We start from the raw sequence: 21555 nt of genomic DNA on the forward strand, positions 1-21555 counted from the left end.
AACGATTATGTCTGAGGTAGGGCCGAAACAAGGCTGTGAAAGCTCTGGGACGGCACGGTGGTGCAGTGGTTAGCAGCCTTACAGCAAGAGTTACATTCTTGGAGGCATTTCTGTGTGTCCTCCTAGCGTTTGGTTAGGTCGTCTCCCGGCCCTCTGGTTTCCTCCCACAGTCTAAAAACATGCTTTTGAGTCTAACGAGAGCTTGTAGATTGCTCAGTGGTGTAAGTGTGATTGTCCGTCTCTGTGTTTACAGTATGATGGACTGGCGACCTGTCTGGGCACTGTCTGTGCACATGGTCACTTTGGATTGGCTCAGCCCTTCACGAGCCTCAAAACTGATGAAGTTCTAAACAGTTTACCTTGACAAGCTTGTCTTTTAATTGTTGAAGCGAGTCGGGGACCGCTGCGCCACTTATTTCACAGTTTGCGGTACAGTACATGCGGTACATGAGCCTAAACAGAGTTTGAAATCAGCCGTTAGTGGTGAGTGGAGGCTTTAAACGGAGGGTTGATCATCAGTGTCTCGTCCTCTGATCTGCCAGAGAACGATCGCAAACTGATTAGTTTCACACAAATCCAGGATGAAATGCTCTTTGTTAGCATGACTAAAACATCTTCTCCGTCCCACATGGCGCCGCGTCGCCCACTTCTCTTCCTGGTTCGTCTGAAGGTGACAGATGAAGGCACGTGCGGGTGTGTATATGCGTGTGTGTCTGTGTGTGTGTGTGTGTGTGTGTGCGCACGTGTGTTTCACCTTCTTTATCTTATCAGGATTGTTTGTTGGCCGCCTGCAGCTTTCCGGCCGTCACAGAGACGCAGGCGGAGGACGTGTTTATGCCTCGGCGTCGGGCTTCACCTTAAACCCACATTACAGATAGAAACCGTGTAGACACAGCAGTTCAGCGGAGACGCGGTGAACGTGGAGCCCCGCTGCGCGCGCTCCGCTTCGGCTTGACGGCCACGAACAACAAGACACGTCTCGCCGTCTACACACACACACACACACGCGCACACACTCCAGAGAAAAGGGAGCCGTCTCTTCTCGGTCTCCCTAAACGTATTGTTCCACTCTCTCACGCCGTCTTTAACCCTGTAACACAGAGTGCTGAACCTTTCGTCGTCTTCAGCTCTGAATGAGTCAGCAGCGCTCGGATTTTCTAATCCCGCGCTGACCTGTTGGCAATTAACCTCATTAGTTGAGAGATGTTCTTCTTCCAGCTGTTTTTTTTTTCAAGCGTTAGGAAACTTTCCGAGCGTCTCCATTGCCTCCGTCACAACCCGTCTTGAAAATTCTTTTCTTTTATGCCAATTACAATATAGTCATCACGCAGCACTTAGCGTTTAATTGAATTATAGTGGAAAACCCCGACTTTGCAACATGAGCAACCGTAGGAAGACAATGGAGTGGAAAGTCTGGAGCTCGACAGGAAGAAAACCCCCAGCAGATCCAGACTCGGAGGTGCCGCCACCTGCCTGGACCGGTTTGAGTTGGGAGGAGAGCGGAGAGAGGAGCGAGCAGGACGCCAAACAACAAACAGTGAAATGTTCGACGTGATGCAGGCTGATGGGAACAAGAAACCACGAGTCCGGGGCTTTTAGCTTCATAGAGACGCCCACAGGACAGAAAAGCCAGAGCAGAAGCCGCAGGAGAGAGAGAAAATCAAACCTACAGCAGCTTCACTGAGAAAGCGATTCACGGTGACCTGAGCCACATTATCCAGCAGGAGGGTTTAAACCTGATCATAAATGAGACATCCTGAAGAGAAACATACTTTCAAAATGAGCTGTAATATCTGAAATGCAATACATTCTTTAGTTTTTCTTTTCTTTCTTATTAATTATCATGATTTTCACTCGCTTTACATAAACATCTCTGGGAGTTTTGATAAATCATCCAACAGTCACGGGATCAGCCCTGTCATGTGATGTGGAAAATGGGGGAGAAAAAAAACCTCAAAATTGGCAGCTGAGTTAAATCAGCTTCCTGACCTTGCCTCACAGCCACTTCAAAATGCAGAAAAGCTGCCGCGATACAATCTCTACAGTAAATATCAGTTCCTTTTTTACCACCTGTGATGTACTGCCTATTTCAAGTTTATGAAGCTAACGACTTCTCTATAAGCACAGTAAACTGTGAACTCTGGCTGCATCTTTATTGCATCTTTATCCCGAGATGCCACAGCGAGGGGAGGACGCCGCCGTGCGCGATATTTAATGTGTTGCTCGAGTGCGTCGCTGAAAGACGAGCGAGAAAACACTCGCGCTTGTCCAAGGTTGAAGGCTTGTTTAGCTCTCTTGTGACGGCTAATTGAAGAATTGATGAACAGATATTTGTTCGCGGGAGAGGAGGCCGGGAGAGAAAGGCCTCGGCGACTCGGTATCTTTAGTTAATTCTCGCCCGCTTTTATATTCATGGCTTTATGGCGGTATGAGCAGCGCCACATGCCGTTAACTACCGCTTTATTCACTCCACTTCTCATGGCTGTGTCACAAGTGAGCACAAAGAGTCATAATGATCACACTGAAGGCTCCCTTGTCCCCGCTCCTGCACGCCACGCTGCGCCACTCCCCCCCTCCCCACCCCGTCCAACTTTTGCACAAAAAAAAAAAATTGAGCCAGTTAGTCTTTGTCACAGCTGAGCTATAAATTCCCTCCACTTAAGCAGTCGTTCTCCATCCTCTCTATTTTTCTCCCCTTTCAATTAATAGGAAACACATCGGTTGAAGGAGGGTCTTTGTTGGCGTCTGCGAGTCCATACATCACCCAAACTGGAGCACCCACTCCTCCTCTTGTTCCTCCTCTTGCCTCTCTAGTCTCCTACCGCACACACACACACGCGCGCACACACACACACACACACGACAGCCCCCATCTGCTCCCAATCACGGGTGCAGCCAGCGGTCAGGTCGCTGACGGTGAATGGCACACAGGCACGTGCTCGCATACGGATTCACACAAGTAAACACACACACGAGCATGCCAACCACAAGATCAACCTAACACACACACACACACCCGCGCGCGCACACAACTCAGAGACTGTGGTTGTAAACATGCCCTTTGACACGACACTCTTAACGTCCTCTTTATAAAAATGAAAGAAGACCTGCTTTCTAAGGCCCGAACGCTCGCCGCATTATGCTTCCAGTTCTTCATGCTTCCCGAGGTCGTTCCATTGACTCGCATTTTAGCGCAGACTTGCTTTCAAATCAGCCTTTACTACTTCTTACACTAAGAAAACACATCTTCAACTTGTAAAGTTTATAATTTTCCATGTATGGAAGCTGATTTTTGATTTCCACTTTGAAAAGTAATGACACACATACACACACACGCACACACACACACACACACACACACACACACACACACACACTTATTCCAAGGATATTGCATTGACTTCCATTCATATCATACAGACCAAACTCAGCTGTCCGTACTACTTGCTTATTGCTTTAACTCAAAGTTTTTGAATCCACACAGTGAGACTCTGTGAAGAGATTTATGTCTGAATGTACAGAAACACACGCATACACACACACACACACACTCAGACAGGGAGACAGATGAACATGAGGCATCCTGGAAGCACACTTCAGTGGTGACGGGGTGTCATGGAAACGCCCAGCATTGTCCATGACTACGCACTGTTTACCCTGACGGAGTACTCCTCTGATTGTTCAGACAAAGCTACTACAACAATACAAACACACACACACACACACACACACACACACACACACACACACACACACACATACACAGGCTTGCTGTGCCTTCTTTGTGGGGCCTCCTCATCACCTCTGTCCCTGTTACCCGTTACCTTCGCCTGAAGGCCGCCTGATGTTGGGTTGTTCGGACCCTGCGCTCGCAGTTTGGCTCCCAAACGGGAGGAATGCAGTCGCACTCGCACGAAGGCAGAGTTTTCTATCAGAATCCAAACCGACACAAATTAGCCCATTATGTGCTTTTGCGATTAGAGTGGTGATTTAGCCTAATAGGCTGTTTTTGTTCCGAGTCCATACAGCGTCGGAGATGTTTACCAATAAAAGCTTGATGGTTAAAATCCACTCCGGTGTGTCTGCAGCTCTCCGTTGCTGGAAAATACGTTAAAGCACTCTCCTCTACCTTTTTTTTTTTTTTTTTTTTTTTTACAGTGTGAGAGTATCGTTGAGTTGTGGGTTGCTTGCGCCGGTCACTTTCACATTTCAGCCGTTTCGCTTCCAGTCGGTCGTGTCTCAATATCCCTTTTCGTGTACGTGTGTGTGCTGCTGCTGCGGAAGCGGTCTGCTCTGCGTGTGAATGCGCGGGAGCCGTGACGTGACGCCGGCTCCGTACGTGTAATGAAGACAAAAGCTCGCATCTCGCCTCGGCTCCCTCGCAGTTCCGTCTCCTCATTAAGCCGTTAATGCCGCTTCCTGTGCATGTGTCTTCAGGCTGCTCATTAATAATGCCGCTTGTTGTTCATTAATACAGCCGTAATGAACAGCCCAACGCCGCTAAGCCTCTGTGCATCTGTGTGTTTTATTTGTAGACCCCGTTGACCAGCCCACGTAGGACCACACCCCCACAGCGAGGGGAGGGGGGCATCTGATCGTCCATCATCTTGGCGCCGTCGCAAGGTGGGCTAACATCCCGTATGGTTGGCATGGCAACGGCCTGCTAGGTTTAGGTTGAGCAGTTTGTCAGAGACAGTTTCTTGTTGTTGCCACACTCTTGCAACATCCCTCTGACCTGAACGCTGAAACGTGTGTGTGTGTGTGTGTATGTTTGAGATTTGGATTTGTGTAAGGTGGAATAATTTTGGAGAAGTGGCGGCAACGAGGGAAACAAAGAGGGCTGCGAGGACGATTTTGAGGCAGATGAGAAAATGAAGAGTGGGACGACGGCAGGAAGACAGGAGGAGAAATCAAATTACTCTTTGTGCTCCACCTGCCACAGCGGCTCCGAGAAAGCATTAATCTTTTACCCCTGTCTGCAAGTGTCAACAATACACACACCAAATTGGGACCCGGAGTTAAATCTTCCTCAGGAGGAGCCGAAGCTCGCTGAGACGAGACAATGTATTTACACAAATAAATGTCATTCACTCCTTAAACAGAGCGCAGGCCAACTAACACAAACAAACGGTTTATGTACGACCCGTATAAAGTGTACTTATTCAAAATGAAGTTGGTTAATGTTCCCCCCACTCCGTCAACACCCAGTCAGCTTCACACCTTTTCATTAACATTCCTCTCTGCTTCCTCCTTAAACTGTAACTTTGAGGATTTGTGGGAAAGCAGTCACCTTCACAAGTTTTCCAAAATGTTGCGTTTGAACGTCGCAGCTGAAAATTCCACTCACAGGGTGACACGATTTTCAGGTCAGACGTCTGAACGTAGGATAAAATCAAGAGATTCGTCAGCTCGGGGTGTAGATTTAACATCAGTGCAGGGTTGTGTTCCAGTGAGCGCCAGCTACTTTATCCACAAGTTGATGTAAGAAAGTCATTTTTCTGCATAAATGTCAAGTGACTGGCAGTTGGGGCGTTTCGTGGTCCCGGGGGGTCTGCACCTCTCCTCTCTGAAAAGGTTGCATTAAAGAATCTTCTCCTCAATAAAAAGTCCTGCTAATGATGATCTGAACCTGCCAACACTCGGTGGTAAACTTGTGACACTTTCAGAAGTAATTTAGCTTTTCTGGATCCCGACTCTGGGCTGATTCATTTTAGTGTTTTCGTCACGCTGCATTGGGAACTCGTCCAGTTTCTGCTTCGTGGGTACCACAGTTTGATTAATCGTTCCTTCCCTTACATTTTACTGGTAGGACAAATGTTTTTGAGATTTTAGACATTTTTTTTAAAAGTAAAAAACATCCCCAAGGCCCCCCACACTTAAAATTGAACCAGGGATTTCTAGAACACGATGAGAGAGCTGCACACTTCAGCCACTGTGGCTCAGTGGAGTGGGTTGTAGTGTGCACTTCAGTTTTAGTCACATGGTAGAAGTTCATAACAACTGACTTAGTAAGATCCACAAATAAGGTCGAGGAAGAAAACAACCTTTCTGTGTCATAACGATGAAGACTATGACCACACGCAGGGCCGCGCGCCTCCGCTTTGCTAACGGAGATTATGAAAGAGCGGCGGGCGAGCAGACAGGAGGACGGGGGAGGTGACAGCCGGGCTATTTCCATCACCCGGCCTGCCCCGTCCCCCTCCGCTCCACCCAGACCCACCTGCCTCCGCGCTTTCATCCAGTCCCATCAGAAACGAACGGGCGAGGAAGAAACTCGCTCGAGTAAACACGCAGAAGAAGCGTTACCGTCTCACAGGCGAGACGAACAGACGTTTTTAGCTTTAGATTTACAAAACTCTTGTGTCTCAGCCTTGAAGCGCTCTTTGAAAGCACAATGAAGCCGTTGAGCGCTAGCCGGACGCTGAATGGGGCGCCAGCGTTGACTGGATGTAGTGGGGAATCCTGGGATGTTTGTGATGACAGGAGGAATCCTGCCTTTGTGCAGATGAAGTGCCGTGCGGCGTTAGCACCGCGTCGCTCCTCGTTGCTCAGTTTTTCCTGCTCTCTCCTCCTCTGCTCCCACTAAGTCTTTCCGACTCACACTTTGTTTGTTGCCGTGTGTGTGTGTGTGTGTGTGTGTGTGTTTTTCCCCCCTCCTCTGGTGTGACTCACTCAGTCGTGGGAGGTCCGCCGTCTCTCCACGTTGTTCTCTGACTTCTAGAACCTAATTTTTGCTTTCGATTTCCCTCTTTTCTTCGAACCAGTTCAGCTCTGTTCGCTTTCAGTCTCCGGTGTTCCTGAAGGACTGAAGAAGAGTGACGAACTGCTCATCTTTTTTTGCAGAAACTTTCACTTTCTTTGGACTAAAACACAATAAATGAGCATGTTTCCACATTTTTTTTATTATTGGGTAAATAAAGATCCTTAGTGCAACGACAAATAACTAATTAAGTTTTGTGAACTACAAACTCACTCCCTCCTGCAGGAATGAGAATTGGAGCTAATTCAGTGTTCAGTTTTCAGAAAACAATCTGATTGGCATCCTTGAAATGAACAGTCGATATTAAATACTTCGTCTACAAACTCGACAGACCTTTCAGAGGTTATTGTTGGAAACAATGAAATCTCTTGGCAAACTTAATTATCTTTGAAATGAAACATTTTGTGATTAATATGAAAAAACAAACAACACAACACAAAACCTGCAGGGGGAATTTCACATCAGCGCCTAAAATGCAGCCTCATGTAGGTTAAAAATGAAATAAATGCGTCAGACGAAGAACGAAGTTGGCATATCGTGACTTTTACACAAACACTGAAGGTTTTTGTTTCCGAAAAAAGGGTCTTGATGAAGACAAATACCGAAGTACAGTCTCAACAAAAGTTGGGAAGTGACAAAAAGGCTTAAATTAAAATTTATTCGTTCATGTTGCTCACGCAGTAAAGCAACATTCTGTCATAACCAAGGTTAGCTGCAACAACAACAACAACAACAACAACAACAACAACAAAACAATCAAGTAAACACAAATTTCTCCAGTATTGTGCATTTTGTTCATTTACATTACTGACGTGTTTCTCGGGTGGCGGCAGTTTTAATCTCGAGCCTGAAAATAGCATCTCTTTCACAACGCGGTGCTACAAGGTCGGCGACAATGAAATGCCAGCAGACTGATGTAAAGGCTGAAGCAGCAAAAGGCAAATTGTTCACAGAGAGAAATTAAGTCTCATGTCGCGTCCTCATGAAGATCACAGGCAGGAAAATAAACGTATTGTCTTTTTTTTTTCTTCTTCTTCTTATCTGAAAGGGAATGGAATTAGTAGAATAAATAATGTGACTGTGAATGAGCCGGTTTTATGTAGTGGAGGGAGTTCATAACATGGCACATTAATCTATGAGAATTGCTCTTTCACTTGCGAAAGAGGTTAGAAACGAACAAAGTCATAACAATCAATGATTTACAGACAGCAATAGGAATTACGCTTGATGTTTTGCCAAAAAAGACGAAGCCATAAAGAACATTTATATGAAAGAAGGTAAAAGGAGCCCGTCGATACGCGAAATATAAGACTAATGAAGCATCGGAGTTCATCTGTGGAAATGAGCTATGGAAGGAGAGTTGGATTTTTTTTTACAGGTGACAGAAAGACAGGCTCATTCCTTGCTTCCCATTTTAGTAAATTGCTGTGTTCATGTGCAGATTATTCATATATAAACTACTGAATGAGAAAAAATAAAGAGCAGAATATACTGTATGTACCAGAGTGAATTTTGCTCCAAGCCAATTTAAAGCAGTCATAATGAATACTAGTGTAATCGATGTGTGTATGTCAGTGTTAACAAGTCTAACATTTTAAAGCAGCATGTGTCCTTGGATTCTAACCCAGTTATTTTTTTGTATCCTTCTGTTTATTCGAACTTTTTTGAACATATGTGGTATTTGGCTTTTATGTGTGCAATGTGCAAGTAAGAACAATGAACAATTGAAAACTGGCTGAAAAATGGGTGAGATGTTGGTGGTGGTTCAAAGAAAACTTATTGTTTTTATCTTTTTTCACAAAATGAAGAAAAAAACTCACAATCTGCAGACATACTGTCACATAACCTCTCTGTATCGATGGTTTAGGAGCTCTGGAACCTGATGAGGAGGTTTCACAGGTTTCTCATCAGCTTTAGCATCTCGTCCAGATTACAGGTGCTCCTTTTTCCTCTGTGTGTTTCTCTTTACTGTATCACTGTGGGTCTTAAAATAACAACGCAAGCTCCCATTGATCAAATCCATTTCTGCTCCGAACACAATAAATGTACAGGAACATGCTCTCGGGGGATTTTGATGGTTGCCTGGCAATCTCGCTGTGATCACGATCCACCCATCAGTCAGCGCGGTGCGTGTGTGCGCCTGGTTCTGACCAGCAAGGGTGCATTTTCTTCCAGCACCTTCCACGTCTTTCCCAAATTTAAGGGGAGTTTTAGTCTTGTGTGAGTCCGATCTCGCCGTTTTCTGTCCTGCGGCTCGTGAACTTAACAGCAGTGGGATTGTTTGCTTACTGGTTTATGAGGATTCCTCCAGTGTTGCCGTAAAACCATAAACCCTGCGGATTCCCGCTGTGGCCTGTCCTCCGCTGGGTCCGGGTCCTGGGGGTCACTGGCAGGCTGCCGTCCCGTCGCTGACCCCCGGAGGTCATCCTCACCGCAGGTGACGCCGCGGCGGAGCTGACCCCCGGGCTCCTCCCATCACATCCCTCTAATGACCCGGAAAATACGCTGGTCAACAGTCGGCGTGGAGGCAGTGACCCCGCGAATCCGCTCGGGTCAAGATCAGGGTTAAGGCGCGGGTCAAGCCTGGCGGCAGAGTTCAGAGCTGTTTACCTGCATGGCCGATCTCACCTGTGGCTGTCAGCGTGAGACGGCTTTCTCACGACCGCTCGGTCAACCCGGAGGGAAACATTCAGCCCAGATCCTCTGATCTAATTGATGCCCTTGAGTCATTTTACAAACCGATTGACTCAAATACCTTTCTTTTTTCCAGTTTCCTCAATTATTTTTTATGCTTTAGTTTCGTTTAGGCAGCATTCTTTAAAAAGAGAAACAGTGTTGCATCAAAACCCAAGTGTGTTTTCTGTGTCTGTGACGTTCGTGTACCTCGACCATGAGAGCAGCTGCAGCGGCGAGCGTACGCCTCAGCAGAGCCACTTAGTTATTATGTTGTCCAGTCAGATGGAAAGGTAACAGCCACATTTAACTGGATCTAAAAAGGCCGGCCGTCGGGTGCGTGCAGAAACCGGAGAAATAAAGGAAAAAGGGTGACGGAAATTTGAAAAAGAAAACCAGGCTGATGGAAGCTTGAGTGTTGCTTTTTGACACTGTTTGACAAACAGACACATTTTTATTGGACCTTGAAAGCTGGAGAAAGTAACGCTGACAACACAACGTGAATGTGGATTGCTCAACGAGAACTAAGGATCTTTAAAAGGATTACAATCCCCCTTTGCATCTTTGTGATCGATACAGTATGAAGGATTACCTGCAGTATGTTATCTGCACCCGTTTCTACATTCATCTTGAACTTAGTGCTTTTTTTTTTTCCCTGTGATCTCTGAAAACATGGTTCACTGTGCGTTTTCCTTATCTCACACATGGATTAACCAACTTGACCTCGTCCTGGACGTTTTTTAATTGCATTAATCACCGTTGCCGCTGCGCTCCTTTTATCCAGTCTCAGGAAAGCTCAGACTCTCTGCGTCCTGCTCCCCAAACTCACTCCCTTCTCCCAAGCACCCCCCCCCCCCCCCCCCCCCCCCCCCCCTCTTTAAATTGCCATCTTGGTGCCCATCTCTCCACTCCCTCACTCGCTGCCCTCAATAACACTATCACCCTCTTCCCATTTCCCTCTCTGCGCGTCTCGTTCCCACTGCCCCCCTGCTGCTGCATTGTGCCCGCCGCTGCCCTGCTGCCGCTCTGCCACCAGGCCCCACTGCCTGTAGCGTGTAATTGACTTTCTCCTGCGCTGGAAAAGCGGGCGGCCCACGCCAGGCTGGAGGTGACCCATTTCCCTGGGGCATTCAGCAGCCTCCTAATCAACCATTCTCTGGGGCCGCCTCTTTCACTCCGCAATTAGAGCAACTCCCCCCCCCCTTTGAGGACTCCATCAATAGGCTGGCAGGCAGGCAGGCGAGCAGGCGGGCGGGCGGGCTTGATCGGAGTAAGAGCAAAGAAGGAGTTTTTTTTGCTCAAACACTTTGCTTTGACTCTTCGAGTTCTGAACTCTCTGACTTAGTACCTCCTCCTCCCCCCTTCTGCTTTTTTTTTTTTTTCCTTCCTCCCTCCCCTGCTTCTCCATTGTGGTGGGTTTCATCAGACAACAGCGCGCGGGGGTTTTGTCTTAACGAAGAGCGGCAGACAGGGAGGCAGGAAGACGGGCTCGCAGCGAGGCAGGCTGCAGGATAGGCAGGAGGAGACGCAGGTAGGCAGGCAGACAAAGAGAGAGACAGACAGCCGGTCGGGAGGGAAGGACTCCAGGGAGAGATTAAAAGAGAAATCTGAAAGAAACTCAAAGACGGAGGGATTGAGCAAGACGAGCTGCGTGATTTCAGAACGCCTCATGAGTATTCCCCGTTGTTGTCTTGCAGGAAAATACATTTATGTTTCACCTGGTCTCGAACACGTGCATGAAAGCAGCAGCCTCCGTATCGATTCTGCCTCGGTAAGAAGGTGCGTCCCCCCCTGCTCGTTTCAGCCAGGTGCGATCTCGCCGTGAGCCCACATCACACGCTCAGAAGACTCCCCGTCCAAAAAAACCACACACAAAAAAAAATAATAATAAACAGAACAAAATCGGGCAGTTTCATGGACTGCTGTGATCCCACAAGTAGGAGCCTGAGATGATGGTGCATGATGATTAAATAACAGGCCGGCATCTCTCCCCTGCCGTTGGCCTGATTTGCTATGCAGGAGAGGCAGCGCTCTGGTCAGAGGATAACCATGTAATCAATGGAATGAAAAAGCTGCTCCGGCTGTGAAGGTTAAGAGGGGTACTGGAGGCTTTCAGCCCACTCCATGTGCCACACATGCATTGAAAACACACTCCAGCCTGAATGCTACGTCTCATCCTCTCATTCCTCCTCGTTTCACCTGTTCCCCTTCCCTCCTGTCTCTCTCTGACATGCCTTTATCTCTCTCTCGCCCGGCTCGGTCCCTCCTCCTCCCGCCGCCGCCGTGTCCCTCTTCCTCTGCATTATCTCCATATCTCCTCTGTCTCCCACTTTATTTGCGCCCTGCTTCTCTCTCCCCTTCATTTACTTTCCTCCCTCCCTCCATCCTCGTCTCCTTGGCTCCCTCCCACCTTTCCCCAGTGTCAGCCGCTGTCACTGTGGCAAAGAGAGTGACCAATCAGAGCTCGTTTCGCCGAACCGACATCTCTCTCTCCCTCTTTCCCTCACTCGTTTCCTCCCTTCCTTCCCTCCATTCCCATGTCCTCGTCCTCCCGCTCCTCCTCCTCCCCTCGTCCCATCTGCCTCTCTTCCCCACAACCTCTGTCGGCTCACTTCCTGGAGACGGCGTGCGATGCATTATGGGAGACAGACGGCTGTCTAACGGGGTTAGTTGTGCAGCGTGGCTTATCATCAGAGACACCGCTAATCCTGTGTGTGTCTATGTGTGTGTGTGTGCACGTGCGCGTGCGTACCATATGAGCTGATGAACTCATACATGCTCTGCCCCCCGACACACACACACACACACACACTCGCAAACAAACACAACCTCACATGCTTACTCTCACATTCTCCAAACAGGAGGAGGCGGCGGCGGACGAGACATGTTTATGTTCATCAGTCTCTGCCAGGAGAATACAATTTGCATGATATAAGCATATTTTACCCCGCCGTGTGCCGTTCTGCGCCGGATCCGCTCGGCGGCCCGCCTCTGTTTTACTTACTTTGCACCGAGTTCAAAACGATGATTCCCATGCCTCCTTGCCTTCACAATTACCTCTATAATAAGAGCTAAAAGGCTGAGAGGGACTATATAATCCCTCCTCTGTCTCCATAAAAACCGCATTTACAACAATGTGTGTGTCGTCCCTGTTCAGGTGCTGATATGTGTACACCATGAGCGGACTGGGGGAGAACTCCATGGAGCCTCTGAGCTCGGAAAACCGGAAGCGCAAGCTTTCCACTTGCGACACGCCTGGTCTGGGGTGAGTGTGTGCGATCGGCGGACGAGAGGGGAAAGTGGGCTACTGGGTCAGTGGTTTTTCCCGAGCCCGGGCTGCTGCGCAGCGCTGGTGTTTGACGTCTGCTCTGACGAGAAAGAACTGAACTGTGTGTGAGTGTGTGGGGGGAAAAAAACCTGAACTCAGATTTAATTGAAAATTTTTTTCATTATATTAAAATAGCAATTCTTTTCGTTCTGCCTTCTTTTTTTACTGTTTAAAAAAGAGAAATCAATTTTCTCCTCTTCCTGATAAGGGAGCGTGTTTTATTTCAGGAAGAAAGAGACGTTGACGATAAATAAAATGTGCTTGCAAAGCTGTCTTTATTTTGGCTGTCAGTGTTTTGATCCCACTCAGATCCTCATCAGGTCAAAAACACAAGAATGAGATGTTACTACTTAAATCAGTGAGTAGGCTGGATTTTCCTTTCCCTCTTGATACTCATTTGCACTCCGCTTGCACCTACATTTGTTGATTTCAAACCATATTTCCTGTCTGTCTTCCCCACAGCTGTCAAATAAAGGAGAATGGAATTAGACAGTGATGCCGCAAGTGGTGATGATGTTCTCAGCTCCTAACTGTTGAAAAAGCTGACGATATGACGAGCTTTTAAAAGGGCATTTTGTGTTTTCTAACAAATCAGGCCCGCTTTTGCTCTCCTGTGTGATCCACTTAAACAGCTGTGCCATAAGTTTTACATTTATGGAGGTTCTAGTGTTCCGTTTTCACTTTCTATCGGTTTATTACTGGGTGACAGGTGGGAGGATGAGCAAGATGTAAATAAATGAAAGATCCAGTGGTTTGCCGTTCTCATTAAACTTGTTTTGTATTCATAAGAACATACAATTGAGAAGTTATAAGTTTGACACCCATTTACGTTTATTAGAGTTTTGTTTTGTTTTGTTTTAATTTTTACTATAACAGTTCTAAAAAAGCAGGACAGAAAGTCTGCAAACGCGAGTCCATTAATGGAAGCTAAATTGAAAATGATCGGGTGAATTGACAAACAGGTCAGTAACAAATGCAAGAAATTAATTCTATTTTAGATAAAGTTCACTAGTTTGTTTAAAAAAAAAAAAAAAAAGATCTAAAAATTGTGAAAATTGTCCACTCTGGCTGCCGGTTGCCCGTCCCAGCTGATTACGGATCCCAGAGACAACCCGCCAATGCACAGATGGACAAACTCACATTCACATCTGGATTTCCTGGAGAAAACCCATACATGCACAGGGAGAACATGCAAACTCATGCAAGTTCAAGCCTGGATTGTTTTGGGGGTCTCCTTGCTTTGAAAGCGCAAACCACTACACTAGCATGCAGCTCTGAAATGTAATGTACTATTAAAATTAGCAAAGCTGTAAACAATGTGAAAGTCTCTCTATTATCCATCCATTCCATATTATCCACAGAGTTTAAAGAATTGAGCTAAAACCGTGTGTGCAAATCAAAAGAGGTGAAGGTTAATGCTAGAAGCTCATGCTTTTTGTGCCTGCAGGTTTGATTCTGCACTGAAACGTCTCATAAACATCCTCACTAGTCACTGTCTGTGAAGACAATTTACTCCTCATTTCAAGTTAAAGCTGCATCATGTAGTTAATTAGTCACTTGCTGGTGTCTTCTCTGATCAAGACAATTCAAAAACATGAAATACTGTCCAAGAAATTATAAAACCTCTGATATGCTGTCTATGTCCTGGTTTTTTTTTTTTTTGTTTGTTTGATCAAACTCTTTGTTTCAAACGTCATGTTAACATTTGAGTTACTCCGGTTGTACATACAGTCTTTGCGTTGGAATATTGATTCAATTTGAAATTGAAAAAAAGTATTTGATCCGAAATGTAACGAAGGAACTACTGATAAACCTGCTGCTTACTGCTTCTATCCTGCTCTAATCTTAGGACTTGTCGAACATGAAATGCTTGGATAGATGCAGATCGGAATGCTCCTTCTTCAGATTTAATGGCAAATTCGTTGAGGTTGAATATGCCCTAGATTCCCAATGACTCTATAAAGCCATGCAGTTTTGAAAACGATGGTGATTTTCCTAAAAAAGAAAAAAAAAGGAGAACTTTTAACTTCAAGCTTGAAATAATAAACCTGACCAGTAAAAGAAAAAAAAAATACAGATATTTGTCAAAATCTAAGAAATTAAGTGAAAAGTTTTTCGAAGAGTGAGCATTAATGTACCTGGTGTTGAAAAGTTGTTGGTGCCATAGCTTTCTTGACCGACCTGGCGCTTTCCTCGGCGTTCCGCCCCCCTGCAGGTGTGAGAGGAAGCGACGGGAGCAGGAGAGCAAATACATCGAGGAGCTGGCCGAGCTGATCTCCGCCAACCTCAGCGACATCGACAGCTTCAATGTCAAACCAGACAAATGTGCCATCCTCAAAGAGACGGTGCGGCAGATCCGCCAGATCAAAGAGCAGGGTGAGTGGACTGACGCTGGATGGGCGCACGCTGCCAGGCTCTGTGTGTGTGTGTGTGTGTGTGTGGGAAATGTTGGGAAAGGTGTTAAGGAGATGGGGAAGTGGCAGAGACAGCTGGGGTTTTGGATATACACACACACATACACACACAGCCCAGGTGCAAGGACAAATCCATCATTCATCTCCCACAAATTTCACAGCCTTAAATGTTTATGTTTGGGTGGAAAAATCAGCCATGCTTTGTGATCCTGTCATTCCTCCTGTGTGTGTGCGTGTGTGTGTGTGTGAGAGTGGGTGGGATCTGTGTGCTGTAAGTGTGTTATGATGTTATGATCATGCACAGCTGTGTGCTGGCCTCACCGGGGGCTGTTTAATTGGACGTTTGCAGGTAATCTCATGCCCATCCATTCCGCTGAACTGCCAAATTGTTAGTTCAGTTACATCTGCTGTTTTGCCGGTTCTGCCTTCCCGTTCCGCGCCGGTCATTCCGACAGGCTGAGGGGTTTTTGCGTTGCAGACGTACTGTTCACACACACACACACACCGTCTCCCAGATTGAGACGTGTGTCACTTTAAATTTTTCCATTCAAGGTGAGCTTGTGGAGATCAGGGGAAGAGCCGGCGGTTATTTTCGCTCTCTCTTGTTTCTGCTGGGCTCTGTCAGTGTCTGCCACCTCGACAGGAAGGGGAAGAGGCTACAGCTGGCCCTGACTGGCTGCTGACAGGTTGCCATAGTTACAGGAAGTGAAGACAGAAATGACACGAGCGTTTAGACTCGTCTCTCGCTCTCTACCTGTTCCTCCTCTCCTCTTCTCACTTTCGGTTGCTCTTACTGCCAGTCTTCGTTTTGTTCTTTTCTCCATCAATCATTTCCTATTTTTCATCTCACTTGGATTTAATATTCTCTCCTCTTCTGCCTCCCTGTAGTTTTTTTTTTCTCTCTCCCCCCTGTGTCTCATCTGTATTGCAGCACAATGAGTTGCAGCATCTTCAGATTTGCTCCCAGCGTCTTAAGATATTGAATGAACTGATGGAGAGCAGCCTCTCTCTTCCTGGCTCTCTCCTACTCTGTTTATGTCTCATTTTCTCTTCCCTTCAGTCCTTCCTCTACCTAACTTCACAGCGCCTGGCTGTAGGCAGAAATGGCTTCTCTCTTTCTTTTTCTTTTTTTTTCTTTTGTGTGGGTATCGGTGCCCCTCGGGAGCTAATCAGATAGAATGATTCCTGTAGCCGAGCAGCCCCCGCCTCCCTCTCAGACCAAACCCTGCAATAATAATACAACAACCCTCAAAATGCAGTTGTTCTTTTTTTTTTTTTTTCCTTTTGCCCCCCCTCACCATTGTCGTCTCCCATCCACTGTCCTCTCGCTGAGCCTTGGACTTTACGTCTCCTCCTTTTTACTCCGTTCGTCTCCCCTCCTCTCTCTGATTCAGCCCCCCCATTAATTCAGGTGTCTGCTCCGTTCCTGCCCTGCACCATTACAGCTTCCAGAGCCTCCTCTCCCTCTCTCTCTCTCTCCCTCTCCCTCTCCCTCTCTCTCTCTCTCTCTCTCTCTCCCTCTCTCTCTCTCTCTCCCAGCCTACCAGACAGTCCCTCATAGTCTGACACTGAATATAAAGCATGAGGACGGCAGCTACCTGCTCCACATGCACCCAGCCCTCTCCTCCTCCTGACGGGCTCCTCAGAGAAACCAGCCTCTGTCCGTCTCCCTCCTCACCTGTAGTTTTAAATTAAAAAAAAAAGAGAGAGAGAGAGCAAGAGAGAAAGAAAGAAAAAGTGATGCTTGGGAAACGCTGCCCCCTGCTGGTGCACCTAGAGAAGTGATTGACTGTCTTTCACGATGCTTGAGTTTCAGGTATCGTGGCTTTCACCTTGTGTTTCTCCTTTGCTCTTTTTTTCACCCTTTTTTTTGTTTTTTTTTTAGTAGAAGCTGAGTCTGAAGTGTCTGTTTTTGAACTTTCTTTAATAATGTCTTCTCTCTTCGCTCAGGAAAAGCTTCATCCAACGATGACGACGTCCAGAAGTCGGACGTGTCCTCGACCGGCCAGGGCGTCATCGACAAGGATCACCTGGGGCCGCTCCTGCTGCAGGTGAGTCCGGGCCTCCCTGCGTTTTGATTTCCCCCCCCGCCCGCCGGCGCTGACCTCTCCGCGCCGTTCGCCCCCTCCAGGCTCTGGACGGCTTCCTGTTTGTGGTGAACCGGGAGGGCAGCATCGTGTTCGTGTCGGACAACGTGACGCAGTACCTGCAGTACAAACAGGAGGAGCTCATCAACACCAACGTGTACAACATTCTCCACGAGGACGACAGGGAGGAGTTCCACAAGAACCTGCCCAAGACCAACAGTGAGAGAGACACACACACACACACGCACACACACACGCTGGGGAAAATGACCGTCTGCTAAAGGAGTAAACCGACATCCTCCACAGGGCCAAACAAACTTGGAGAGGTTACAACAACTTTGCCACGCGTCAACGTAAACTCAGCCAGTTATTTATTCATGCTCCTCCGGTCTTTACTCCATCTCCTGTTATAATGAGGAGCTCCTGGGAACCCTTGTGCATGTGCATGAGAGCTATTCAGAAATACACACGCATACACACCCACACACACACACACACACACACCTGACAAAACACACATGTGCGCAGGAGCACCCACCCACTCGGTGCTAAGCAGGCAGAGCGTAGCGCAGCTGTCAGTCACACTCAGTGGTCCAGACAGTGTAAAACAGGCCCGAGCTCTATTCAGATCCCTTGGCAGCCATCTGGAAACTACGTACTGCTGAATAATGCACCTCCACACTTTCCTCTGCTTAATTCACTGTGTGGTTGCATGTGCACGTGCACCATTTTCCTCTACCAGAGGAAGTGTTCAGATCTGATTCTTGAATAAAAGTACAAATGCCGTGCAGTAAAAGTACCGCTTTCAATGGAAAACTACCTCTTCTGAATATGAAATCATTTATTCACAAACATTTACTGTAGGATTTGGTAAATGAGCTGATCCAATGAAAATTATTTGAACTGAGTTGACATAAGATGAGCTCAGTAAGTGCTAAGTCATAATTTTAACCCTTGTGAAACCTGCGTTCATGTCAGCGGCTTTTTGCAGGTGCGTTTGGCTGAGGTCAAGTTATTTATTGACCAATGAGATCTGATAACTGTTGAGTTTCTTTCCATTAAAGCTGATGTTGTCTGTCTCAACTGATTATTTTAATCCATAACAGTAATAAATGATATTATGTTTGGGTTTTGATTGATAGTTTTAACAAAACAAGACATTTCAGCCACGTCTTGCCATATTCAGACAATTGAAAGACTAAATAAACTTAATATTACTTGAACAAATAATCAAGAGTCGAAACATTGGGGGAAATGATCAGCATTTAGACTCCTGACCCCTTTTTTTAAGACGGTGCTGCCACTATAGATTATTGTCATGAGAAATTATGCAGATATCAAATTGAGATTCAAGCACTAAATATGTAAAAATGTTTTGCATTTTGGAAAAAAATTAATTTCACCATTTGTAAGAATCATTTTGGATGCAACAATTATTTCTCATAACATATATTGAGCTATACAGAAGTGTGAAAGCAATCCAATACATTAATCGTGCTCTCTGGATGTGAATGTACTGAGTTTGTTTTTCCAGCATGAACCCTTTAAGATATGTGATCTTGTTTCACAGCAGTATGTTTCAGTGTTTTACTGTACCTATATTTGTTAAAACACTGGTTTCAATGAAACTGAAACAGAGAATACTTTTCAGGAGGCCAAAAGAGACACACAGGATGTTTGAGATGAGCTGTAGTTTTGGGATTCGCTGTGCTGCTCCAGAGCTGCTGTCTCTCTCTGATTTAATCACAAACTGAAGGTCAGCTTCAGCTCAGCTCGTGTGTCACAGTAACACACTGATACTATTATTAAAGTAAATGAGAAAATACTTATTTTCAGTAACTACAGAAGAAATCCCACTATCTTTTAAATAAGTAAAGTGTGTGTGAGCTTGTGTGTGTGTGTGTGTGTGTGTGTGTGTGTGTGTGTGTGTGTGTTACTCATACAAAGCACTATTTATAAAGCTGATTAATTATGGATATGTGTGCTCGACTGAACCTGCTACTCGATTAACTCTGCAGTAATGTTCCCAAGCAGCGGCGGCGGCGGCTCCGACATGTCATTGACACGTTCCCTCACTTATCCGGCCACTTCGCCCCGCACGCCGCTTTATTCATTCCCTCTCTTTATCCTTTAAGGCTCATCTTTATCTACTTTTCCCGTGAGTCTCCCTCGTGCCTCTCGCAATTCACTCCTTCTCAGCCTCATTCATTCTTAATATGGCTGCCCGCTAAGATGAATATTGTGGTTGTCTGTTCCTCAACCTGCTTCTCTCTCCCTCCTCTCTCTCTCTCTCTCTCTCCCCCTCTCTCTCTCTCCTCTCTCTCTCTCTCTCCCCCTCTCTCTCTCTCTCTCCCCCTCTCTCTCTCTCTCTCTCTCTCTCTCTCTCTCTCTCTCCCCCCCCTCTCTCTCTCTCTCTCTCTCTCTCTCTCCCCCCCCCCCCTCATTGTGTTGTGGTCTGCTGCTCTGCCCCTTCATTATCTTCTGGGACCATGAATGAAATGCGCTCTCGCTGCACATTCCTACGGGATGACCGCTGCCCAGCTCCAGTAAAACACACACACACACACACACACACACGAGTGAGCGCCCAAGAAACACCCCAACACAAACAAAAGCAAACACACGCACACGTGCACGTCGTGAAGTCGGCGCCGGTTGTTAGCTGGTGGGGTGTTTGACCTCTGTCTTGCCTCGCTGTTGTTTAATTGCGTCTGAGGGGAGATGTTAGGCCCCGGCGGCTGAGCTGCTGTTTTCCCTCCGTCGAGGAGAGTGGGGGGGGGGGGGGAACCAAAGCCTTGCTCAATCACCTCTCACTATCGCAGTGCCCCTCTCTTCCTCCTCCTCCTCATCCTCGGCTGCCATCCCGCCCCCTTCCCTTCACGTCTCGCTCTCCCGGGTCCTCTCCTGTGTCCTCCCAGCACCTGCCAGACAGAAACCTCCAGCCAGCTCAAGGCCCCCCGATAAGGCGTCACGCAGACCTTGGAGTACAGTCGGGCGTCTCTCTGAAGTTTTCCTCCCCTCTCCCGCTCTTCTTTTTTCACCCCCCCCCCCCCCGTGAAGGTGACCCCGTCTGAATGTGTGTGTGTGTGTGTGTGTGTGTGTGTGTGTGCGGTGATGAGGAGTCAGGGTCTAAATGAGGATAGATGGCTGAGTGTCCCTGGCCTCTGCCCACTGCGAAGCGCTCCGAGAGGGAGAGATATTGGAAATCGACACCTTGGCTACATTAATCCCATGGTCCATTTAGCCAAAAGTCCCAGCAGCAGGAGAGGCTCCGGCTTCTCAGTCGTGGAGGGACAATGCGTGTTGCGCTGCAGTTTGTTTGTTTTCTTTGTTGTTTGTGTGGATCGGCGGCGGAATGGGTGTGAGCTGTTTATGATATTCGATTACAGGCAGTCCATTCACAGCCGCGTGCGGTTTTCAATCCCTTTTCTCATTCCTCCCAACTCCCGAGTGTAAATTCTGTTTTTGCTTTGCCTCTCATCTCCAGTAAATGGAGTGTCGTGGGGAAGCGAGGCGACCCGACAGAAGAGCCACACCTTCACTTGCCGGATGCTGGTCAAATTCGGCCATGCCCACGGTCCCATGGAAGAGGGGCCCGGAGGGCCCCGCTACGAGACCATGCAGTGCTTCGCCCTCACCCAGCCCAAGGCCATGATCGAGGAGGGGGAAGGTAGGAGCAGGCCGGGAGGATTCTTTCTTCCTGTCAAAGGACATATCAGAAAACAAAAAAAAGGTTACCGAGAGCCTGAAATGAGTTGACATTCACCCTAAAAACCTTGCACGTATATATTTATAGACTGAAAACTGAAACATTCAGGGATTGTTGACATGTTTTTTTCTATAAATATAGATGGAATCAACATTCAGTAACAACCACAACATTAAATATGCATGCTAACCAGCGCTTTAAGGCGATATCTGTTCAGTCAGTCACATGGCAGCAATCCGTTCAAACTGAACACTACGCTGTGGACGAAAGGTCATTTAAGTGACTTGGTTGCTGATGCCAGGTGGGGCTGCTCTGATACCTTGACCTACAAAATGTAATCCTTTTTTCCTTGAATTTATGTGACAGTGTTGAAGAGATTTCCTACAGTGTGTTCAGGAAATTCTCACATAGACAAGTCTGACAAAGGTTCTTCAAGCAGACAACCTGAAAACATAATGCGTGTGACACGCAGCTGTCGCCGGGAACGAGGCATAAATATAGTTTAATATCAAAGAAAATACGGCAGCAGTCTGAAACAGAAAGAAGAGGAGACTCTTAAAATGCTAAAAGAATCCATTTGTAAT

At 46.9% G+C, this 21555-nt stretch overlaps 1 protein-coding gene across 2 annotated transcripts in view; it reads left to right on the top strand.

The window, feature by feature from the left end:
• The window catches only part of LOC115407633 (nuclear receptor coactivator 3-like), a 66082-nt gene that overhangs the window by 32855 nt on the left and 11672 nt on the right, over window positions 1–21555 (top strand). Inside the window, exons 2-7 of one of the 2 annotated variants that reach the window (XM_030118047.1) lie at window positions 4536–4623; window positions 12591–12698; window positions 14977–15137; window positions 17126–17226; window positions 17307–17481; window positions 20750–20932. In XM_030118047.1, the coding sequence (XP_029973907.1) occupies window positions 12610–12698; window positions 14977–15137; window positions 17126–17226; window positions 17307–17481; window positions 20750–20932 (709 nt within the window). In that variant the 5' untranslated portion in view covers window positions 4536–4623; window positions 12591–12609. Of the gene's footprint in view, window positions 1–4535; window positions 4624–10717; window positions 11205–12590; window positions 12699–14976; window positions 15138–17125; window positions 17227–17306; window positions 17482–20749; window positions 20933–21555 lie in introns of those variants that run through there. The other variant, XM_030118048.1, reaches the window with a different exon arrangement.

This window comes from Salarias fasciatus, chromosome 20 (genome assembly GCF_902148845.1).
Source record: "Salarias fasciatus chromosome 20, fSalaFa1.1, whole genome shotgun sequence".
Classification (NCBI taxonomy): Eukaryota; Metazoa; Chordata; class Actinopteri; order Blenniiformes; family Blenniidae; genus Salarias; species Salarias fasciatus.